Genomic DNA, 10,155 nt, shown 5'->3' with positions numbered 1-10,155 from the left:
ATATTATAATGTCAAAAGTGGAAGGAAAATTCTAACATTTGTAAAAACAAAATATGAAAAATAAAACACAAATATATCTTGATTAAGTCAAGATCTTGATTGAGTCAATACATGTTAGAATCACCTTCAGCAGCAATTACAGCTGTGAGTATTTCTGGGTAAGTCTCTAAGAGCTTTGCACACTTGGATTGTACAATATTTGCACATTATTCTTTTTAAAATGTGTCAAGCTCTGGCAAGTTGGTTGTTGATCATTGCTAGACAGACGTTTTAAATTCTTGTCATAGATTTTCAAGCCGATTTAAGTCAAAACTGTAACTAGGCCACTCAGGAACTTTCAATGTCATCTTGGTAAGCAACTCCAGTGTATATTTGGCCTTGTGTTTTAGGTTATTATCTTGCTGAGAAGTTTTTTTGTGTTTTTTTTTGTGTGTCCCAATGTCTGTTGGAAACCAGACTGGACCAGGTTTTTCTCTAGGATTTTGCCTGTGCTTAGCCCTATTCCCCAACAGATCCACAGATGACGCAATCTCTACTGCACTCCAATGCAAGAATGCTGTTCATTGACTGCAGCTCAGCATTTAACACCATAGTCCCCTCCAAACGTATCACCAAGCTCAGGACACTGGGATTGAACACCTCCATCTGCAACTGGATCCTGGACTTCCTGACGGGTCGCGGTGAGGGTAGGCAACAACATATCCGCCATGCTGACCATCAACACGGGGGCACCTTAATCAAATCAAAATGTATTTGTCACATACACATGGTTAGCAGATGTTAATGCGAGTGTAGCGAAATGCTTGTGCTTCTAGTTCCGACCGTCAGTAATATCTAACAACTTCACAATAACTACCTTATACACACACAAGTGTAAAGGAATTAATAAGAATATGTACATAAAGATTAATGAATGAGCGATGGCCGAACGGCATAGGCAAGATGCAGTTGATGGTATAGAGTACAGTATATACAGTGGGGAGAACAAGTATTTGATACACTGCCGATTTGGCAGGTTTTCCTACTTACAAAGCATGTAGAGGTCTGTCATTTTTATCATAGGTACACTTCAACTGTGAGAGACAGAATCTAAAACAAAAACCAAGAAAATCACATTGTATGATTTTTAAGTAATTAATTTGCATTTTATTGCATGGAATGGGTCTATGGTGTCAGGTAGGGTGGAGGTGATATGGTCCTTGACTAGTCTCTCAAAGCACTTCATGATGACGGAAGTGAGTGCTACGGGGCGATAGTCATTTAGCTCAGTTACCTTAGCTTTCTTGGGAACAGGAACAATGGTGGCCCTCTTGAAGCACGTGGGAACAGCAGATTGGGATAAGGATTGATTGAATATGTCCGTAAACACACCAGGCCAGCTGGTCTGCGCATGCTCTGCTGTCTGGGCCGGCATCCCCAGCCGTAGGTACAACCTGTTCACCCACGACTGTGTGCCCGCACACGACTCCAACACCATCATCGAGTTTTCTGATGACAGAGAATTCTACAATCTTTACTCTGATTTGTTGAAAAATGACCCATAATTAAGCATTTCACTGTTAGCCTACAATTGTTGTTTACGAAGCATGTGACAAATCACATTTGGTTTGATTTGATATTGTAGAAAATTAGTTTCTGGAACAGAGTCCGATATGTACAGTGCCTTGCGAAAGTATTCAGACCCCTTGGATTTCTTTAAATTGTATTGTGTTACAAAGTGGGATTAAAATTGATGTAATTGTAATTTTATTGTCAACAATCTACACAAAATACTCTGTCATGTCAAAGTGGTAAATTACTGTTTTGATAAATAAAACATTCATAACTAAAATATAGTTTTTACATAAGTTTTCATCCCCTCTGTTTAGGCAAGTCTAAATTAGTTCCGGAGTACATTTTGGCTTAACAAATCACATGCTTTTTGAGTGACTAAACCTTCCTCTGTCCCCCATACATACAACATCTGTTAGGTCTCTCAGTCAAGTATTGCATTTCAAGCACAGATTCAACTACAAAGACCAGAAGGCTTTTCAAAAGCTTCATAAAGAAGGGCAGTGATTGGTAGATGGGTAACAATAACAAATCAGACATTGAACATATCTTTAAGCATGATCAAGTTAATAATTATGCTGTGGATTATATATTAAACCACCTAAACACATCAAATATACAGTTGCCCTTCTGAACTGAGCTGCAGGACAGGAATTAAACTGCTCAGAGATGTTACCATGAGGCCATTGGTGATTTTAAAACAGCTACAGAGTTAAATGTCTGTGATGCTAGAAAACTGAGGATGGATGAACAACATTGTAGTGACTCCACAATAATGACCTAAATTACATAGTAAAAGGAAGAATACAAATATACGGAATAAAAATATAAAAACGCTTGCATCTTGTATGCAACAAGGCACTAAAGTAATACTGCAACAACAACTAAACACAGCAAAGGAATAAACTCTTTGGCCTAAATGCAAACCTGTATGTTTGGGGCAAATCCAACACAACACATCATTGAGTAACTGCCTCCTTATTTTCAAGAATGGTATTGGCTGCATCATGGTATGGGCATGCTTGACATCGGCAAATACTGTGGAGTTTTTCAGAAATGGGATGGAGCTAAGCACAGGCAAAATTCTAAAATCCTTTCAGTCTGCTTTACACCAGATACTGAGTTGCTTAGCAAGTTACAGATTTGACTTAAATCTGCTTGAAAATCTATGGCAAGATTTGAAAAATTCTGTCGAGCCATTATCCCTAACATCTTGACAAAGCCTGCAGAAAAGAATAATGGGCAAATATTGCACAATCCAGGTGTGCAAAGCTCTTATAGATTTACCCAAGAAGACTCACAGCTGTATTCGAAGTCAAAGGTGTTTCTAACATGTATTAACTCAGGTAACGGAATTCTTATGCAATGACTATATTTTAGTTATGTAAATTCTGTTAATCCCCCAAAATAAAAAGAAATCGACTTTGTCATGAGAGTGACAAACTATTGTGTAATAGTCTTTTAATCCCACTTTGTAACACAATAAAACGTGAAGAAATCCAAGGGGTCTGAATACTTTTGCAAGGCACTGTATGTGAATAGTGTGTATAGACAGTATGTGAATAGAAAAGGTGTGTACAGCAGTAGTTATATAGGATGAGCCATGACTAGAATACAGTATATACATATAACGTGGGTAAAACAGTATGTTAACATTATTAAAGTGACCAGTGTTCAAGGACTCAATGTACATAAGACAGCAGTCTCTAAAGTGCAGGGTAGAGTTTCTAAGGTTCAGGGCAGGGCACTGGGTGGAGGCCAGCTAGTGATGATTGTTTAACAGTCTGATGGCCTGGAGATGAGGTCCTCTGCCTATGCAGTCTTCTTTCTACACAAAACTCACCACTGGTGTGTGTGGCCAAAGAGCTCCATTTTTATGTCCTCCAACAAATGCAAACACCCGGAGGTCACTAAACGGTATTGGGATTGGAACCGGTGCTATGGTCAGATGACATGTAGCTCAAATATAGCTCTTTAGTCACACACACCAGTGGTACGTTTGGCGTTGAAATAAGGATGCATAGGCAGAAAAGTATCTCATACCTACAGTAAAATATAGTGGTGGATCTTTGATGTTATGGGGCTATTTTGCCTCCATTGGTTAATGTTAAAGTAAACAGGATCGTGAACTTTACCCAGTACCAGGACATTTTAGCCCAAATCCTGGTTGCCTCTGCCAGGAGGCTGAAACTTGGCAGCAAGTGTCACGGCCGTCGTTACTTAGGAGACCAAGGTGCAGCGTGGTATGAGTACATTCTTCTTTTATTAATGATTGAACACTGAACAAATGAACAAAATACCAAAACGAACAGTGAAGCTAAGACGAATAGTGCAGACAGGCAACTAAACATAGAATAAGAACCCACAAACACAAGAGGAAAAATGGCAACCTAAATATGATCCCCAATCAGAGACAACGATAAACAGCTGCCTCTGATTGGGAACCATATCAGGCCACCATAGACATACATATTACCTAGACCTACCAAACCCCTAGACACACAAAAACCCTAGACAATACACAACTAGCATACCCACCCTCGTCACACCCTGACCTAGACCCCCCCCCCAAGGTGCGGACTCCCGGCCGCAAACCTAAACCTATAGGGGAGGGTTGGGGTGGGCATCTACCCTCGGTGGCGGCTCCGTTTCTGGATGCAGCCACCCCTCCTTACTCTGATCCCTCCGCCTTTGCAACACTGGACCGTGGATCATCGCCGGAGGCTCTGAACTGCGGGTCATCGCCGGAGACCCCGGACTGGGGACCGTCGCTGGAGGCCCCGGACTGTGGCTCGTCGCTGGAGGTTCCGGACTGTGGCCCGTCGCTGGACGCTCCGGACTGTGGCCCGTCGTTGGAGGTTCCGGACTGTGGCCCGTCGCTGGAGGTTCCGGACTGTGGCCCGTCGCTGGAGGTTCCGGACTGTGGCCCGTCGACTGGAGGCTACGGACTGTGGCCCGTCGCTGCAGGCTACGGACTGTGGCCCGTCGCTAGAGGCTACGGACTGGGAGCTGTCGCCGGAAGCTCTGGACTGGGTACTGTCGCCAGAAACTCTGGACTGTGGAGGCGTACTGGATACCTGGTGCGTGGTGCCGGCACTGGTGGTACCGGGCTGGGGACACGCACCTCAGGGCGAGTGCGGGGAGGAGGCACAGGATACACTGGGCCGTGGAGACGCACTGGAGATCTGGAACGTAGAACTGGCCCAGTGCATCCTGGCTGGATGCCCATTCTAGCCCGGCAAATGCGAGGAGCTGGAATAGAGCGCACCGGGCTATGAATGCGAACTGGAGACACCGTGCGCATCTCTGCATAACACGGTGCCTGACCAGTCACACGCTCCCCACGGTAAGCACGAGGAGTTGGCTTAGGTCTCCAACCTGACTCAGCCAATCTCCTCGTGTCCACCCCCCCAAAAAAAAATATTGGGGCTGCCTCTCGTGCTTGCCTTGTTTGTGTTTCTCCTCGTAATATCGCCATTCTGCTTTCGCTGCCTCTATTTCTTCCCTCGGAAGGCGATACTCCCCCAGCTGCGTCCAGGGTCCAGCTCCATCCAGAATCTCTTCCCGTGTCCATTTCTCCTGGCCACGCTGCTTGGTCCTTTTATGGTGGGTTCTTCTGTCACTGCCGTCGTACGAAGGAGACCAAGGTGCAGTGTGGTATGCGTACATTCATCTTTTATTAATGAATAAACACTGAACAAACGAACAAAATACCAAAACGAACCGTGAAGCTAATACGAATAGTGCAGACAGGCAACTAAACATAGAATAAGAACCCACAAACACAAAAGGGAAAATGGCAACATAAATATGATCCCCAATCAGAGACAACGATAAACAGCTGCCTCTGATTGGGAACCATATCAGGCCACCATAGACATACATATTACCTAGACCTACCAAAGCCCTAGACATACAAAAACCCTAGACAATACAAAACTAGCATACCCACCCTCTTCACACCCTGACCTAACCAAAATATAAAGAAAACAGAGATATTAAAGGTCAGAGCGTGACAGCAAGTTGATCTTCCAGCAAGACAATAACCCTAAGCACACATCAAAATCCACAAATAAATTGTTAATTGACCACAAAAATCTACACTTTGCAATGTCTCCAGACTGTCTCCCACCTGTGGTTTTAATTGAAGATTGCAGTCCATAAGTGCAGATGAAGGATTTCAAGGATATGTAAAGATTCTGTATGGAGGAATGGTCTAAGATCCCTACCAGCGTGTTCTCCAATCTCATATAACATTTTAGAAAAAGGCTTATTACCTGTTAAACAAAATCTTTTTTTCTGAGCAATTGTATTAGGATCATGTCACGTCCTGACCATAGAGTCCATATTTTCTATGGTAGAGTAGATCAGGGTGTGACTGGGGGGTTAGTCTAGTTTATTATTTCTGTGGGGTTCTAGGTTTGTTTTTCTATGTTGGTGATTGTGTATGATTCCCAATTAGAGGCAGCTGGTAATCATTGTCTCTAATTGGGTAGCTGTTTTTCCCATCTGTGTTTATGGGATATTGTTTTGAGTTAGTGCACGTAGCATCTCTGTAGTCACGGTTCGTTGTTAGTTTATTGTTTATTTGTTTTTGTCTTTGTTAAGTTTCACTTTATCATTAAAATTATGTGGAACTCAACATACGCTGCGCCTTGGTCCGATATTCATTCCAACGAACGTGACAGATCAAATACTTTTTTTTTGGAGCATACAGTATACTGTAGCTCAGTATTGGTATTATATATTTAGTGCTCATCTTTATCAAGGGGGCAAATCATTTTGGACCTGATTGTTTGTCTTTGTATATGGATGTGCATTTATGGGCCATGATTATTATTGGTCAAAGTTTGTGTTTCAGCAAAGAATAAGAAGCAGATCATTGAAGACTTTTATTTAGAAACTCACAACATCACACAAATCATATCGCCAATGGACACACTGCATGTAACTTTCCCTAATACATTCTCTGATGGGACAACACTGTACGTTTAACCTGGGCCTGCAAACCTATGCATGCTCCTTTCGTCTGAGCAGTTTCTTAAAGGCCAACTTAAAATCCTCATTGAAGCTGGTGTAAAGGAGAGGGTTAATGAGTGAGTTGAAGTAGCCCAGCCAGGTTAAGAAGTCAGATACATGTGGCGTGGCAGTTATGACCTGTAAGCCTACAAGAAGCTCCTTCAGAAAGAAAGGCATCCAGCAGAGGATAAAAGCCCCGAGGATGAGGCCCAGGATACGTGCTGCCTTCCTTTCCCGGGAGGTACAGATCTGGTGCCTCTCATCTGCCGCCTCCATCTCTGTCTCAAATGAGGGGATACGGATGGTGACATTGAGCCTGTCAAACTCCAGAGTGGGGTCCGAGGTGGACAGGTCCGATACGCAGAAGGTGTGTGCCACACGGCAGTGGTTTAGAGAGTTCTGGCTGCTCAGGTGCCGCGACGAGACCCGTTTCTGGTAAAGTGTCTTTGCGGCATTGTAAATCCTATAGTACAATATGAGAATAAGGGTCATGGGGATGTAAAATGCCCCAAAAGTGGAGTAAATGGTGTAGCCCACATGGTTGTGCTGTATGATGCACTGTTTTGGGCCATGGCTACCGGGCCTGTATCTCCAGAAGAGGGGCGGTATAGATATGAAGACTGAGATGACCCAGATGATGCCCACCATGACAGCTGCCCGGCGGGCCGACCTCTTGCGGGCGTACTCGATGGCCTTGGTGATAGCCCAGTAGCGGTCCAGCGCTATGACACACAGGTGCAGGATGGAGCAGGTGCAGCAAGTCATGTCCACGCTCAGCCAGGCCTCACACACCACCTGGCCCAACGACCAGGTCTCCGTGGCGATGTAGAGGATGCTGACTGGCATCACCAGGATAGACACCAGAAAGTCAGTGAACGCCAGCGAGCAGATGAGGTAGTTGGCAGGTAGGTGGAGCTTCTTGGTGGTGCAGATGGCTGTGATGACGGCACCGTTGACCAGCGCAGTGAGGAGGGTGAGGAGCCCTAGTAGAACTACCAGCACCACCATCCTGTCTGTAACCAGCACCGCTGGGAGAGCGCTGGCTGGGGCTCCTGTGCTGTTGGTGATGTTGGGCCCTGTGGAGCTGTCCCCATGGTACCTTTCCATCTCCATCTCCGGACAGGGCCAGATCTCCCCCTTCTGCTGGATACAATCTCTCCCAAGGATAGGATGATCCACACTATGGGTCAAAGGCCACTCTGTAACACACAAAAAAAGTGCAGAAATATAATTTTTTCGGAACAAATATTTTACACCATCACAGAGACCTTGGTGAAAATGTGTTTTTCACTAGGATACTTTATAAGACTTCTAACAAGCACACTAGACATCATTATATATTGTATATATTTTGCAATAGCTGCTACACAATAGAAGGCACAAAGTTTCTTTGCTCTGGCAAACATTAAATTAGTATTTTTCACCTGCCTTTCGAATCGAAGGCGCCCTTGGTTATTGGGGGTTGTTATAAAATAGGATAATGACTGACAATCAAGGTGAACTAGTGCAGCCCACAGCAGTAATTGAGCTTCTGAAAGTTGAAGGGTTCGGACTTATATCCTGGAAACTTTAAGCAATGTAATTTGGGAGATGAAAAACCACTTAACACAGAGAGTAGTTATAAAACCGAGGGGAGAATTCCTAAAGTAGAGTCCACACCGCTAATTATCACAGCATTTATTTTTGTTGTTGTCTGTAATTAAACGCTGTTCCATAAAACATTCATTTGAACCTCCAGTACTTCACTGACATATAAAGATATTTTACTGTACCAGATTTCCAATTCTATCCAACATAAAATACCCTACAATCTGACAAAGTAATTGCTTCTTACAAAAAGTTAATAAGGAGCAAACTGTTGAGACAGAGAATAAAGAGAATCATCTATGTTACAGTGAGTGAATGTAGCAATGGGGCAAGTGTAAATGAGGCATATCGCTCTAAAGCTTATCTACAGTGGGGCAAAAAAAGTATTTAGTCAGCCACCAATTGTGCAAGTTATTCCACTTAAAAAGATGAGAGAGGCCTGTCATTTTCATCATAGGTACACTTCAACTATGACAGACAAAATTAGAAAAAAAAATCCAGAAATTTATTTGCAAATTATGGTGGAAAATAAGTATTTGGTCACCTACAAACAAGCAAGATTTCTGGCTCTCACAGACCTGTAACCTCTTCTTTAAGAGGCTCCTCTGTCCTCCACTCGTTACCTGTATTAATGGCACCTGTTTGAACTTCTTATCAGTATAAAAGACACCTGTCCACAACCTCAAACAGTCACACTCCAAACTCCACTATGGCCAAGACCAAAGAGCTGTCAAAGGACACCAGAAACAAAATTGTAGAGCTGCACCAGGCTGGGAAGACTGAATCTGCAATAGGTAAGCAGCTTGGTTTGAAGAAATCAACTGTGGGAGCAATTATTAGGAAATGGAAGACATACAAGACCACTGATAATCTCCCTCGATCTGGGGCTCCACGCAAGATCTCACCCCGTGGGGTCAAAATGATCACAAGAACGGGACCAGAGAGCTGGGACCAAAGTAACAAAGCCTACCATCAGCAAGGGCATTGAAGATGAAACGTGGCTGGGTCTTTCAGCATGACAATGATCCCAAACACACCGCCGGGCAATGAAGGAGTGGCTTCGTAAGAAGCATTTCAAGGTCCTGGAGTGGCCTAGACAGTCTCCAGAAGTGGGAGAACTTGCACAATTGGTGGCTGACTAAATACGTTTTTGCCCCACTGTGTCTCATACAATCTCTCTCATCCTCTCTGAGAGGCAGAAATATTGGGCTTTATATCTGCAAGCAGGCATGAGACTGCTGAAGGACATGTATCCCAAGTGGCACCCTATTCTGTAAATAATGCACTACTTCTGACCAGAACCCCATGGTACTATGTAGGGAATATGGTGCTATTTAGGATGCAAACCTAAGCTAGACCAGGTAGACAGAACATTTCAATGGTAGCTGTCAGCATGGACATGGTTCACTACTGCCCCTTAGTGCACCTCTTAACGCACACCTCAGCTGAGTCAATATAAACATGACAGGTGGGCCAAGCCAGGGCATGGTGTGAATTAGCCGTGTGCAAATTAGTCCTGGCCATCTGTCTGTCTAACTCAACATGAGGCAGAGCAACTAAGGTCATAGACTGATACAGTTATAAAATAACAATGAGAACTTAAGGTGAGGCACCACACCCTAATAGGGTATTTTTTCCCCTTAGTCATATAACAATTAACTTTCACCAGTTGAATATATACGTATATAGCAATAATGTTAATTTGTGGAATTTCTTTCCTTCTTAATGCTTTTGAGCCCATCAGTTGTGTTGTGACAAGATAAGGGTGGTATACAGAAGATAGCCCTAGTTCTTTATTTGATTTAGCCTGGGTTCCATACTGAAAATAAACAAAATCCTCAGTCTTGTACCCTGCTGATAACGATTTGCATGAGCCAGTAAAACGGAATGTAACTAGTTACTAAGACTATCCACTTGGTGGGAGTAGAGGGAAAGGAGAGTGGAGAGAAAAAAAAGAAAACCCCTGAATTCATAATACATCTCTATTTGAAAAATATC

At 43.5% G+C, this 10,155-nt stretch overlaps 1 protein-coding gene across 1 annotated transcript; it reads right to left on the bottom strand.

Moving 5' to 3' along the window:
- Positions 1–6,463: 6,463 nt before the first annotated feature.
- Positions 6,464–7,762, bottom strand: LOC109866762 (5-hydroxytryptamine receptor 1E-like). Its single transcript, XM_031800108.1, has one exon. It carries the CDS (start codon positions 7,681–7,683, stop codon positions 6,562–6,564), a length of 1,122 nt encoding a protein of 373 aa, XP_031655968.1. The 5' UTR covers positions 7,684–7,762; the 3' UTR covers positions 6,464–6,561.
- Positions 7,763–10,155: the final 2,393 nt, after the last annotated feature.

This window comes from Oncorhynchus kisutch, linkage group LG21, assembly GCF_002021735.2.
Source record: "Oncorhynchus kisutch isolate 150728-3 linkage group LG21, Okis_V2, whole genome shotgun sequence".
Taxonomy (NCBI): domain Eukaryota; kingdom Metazoa; phylum Chordata; class Actinopteri; order Salmoniformes; family Salmonidae; genus Oncorhynchus; species Oncorhynchus kisutch.
Note: the sequence above shows the minus strand (reverse complement) of the source record. Positions and strands in the feature narration are given on the sequence as shown.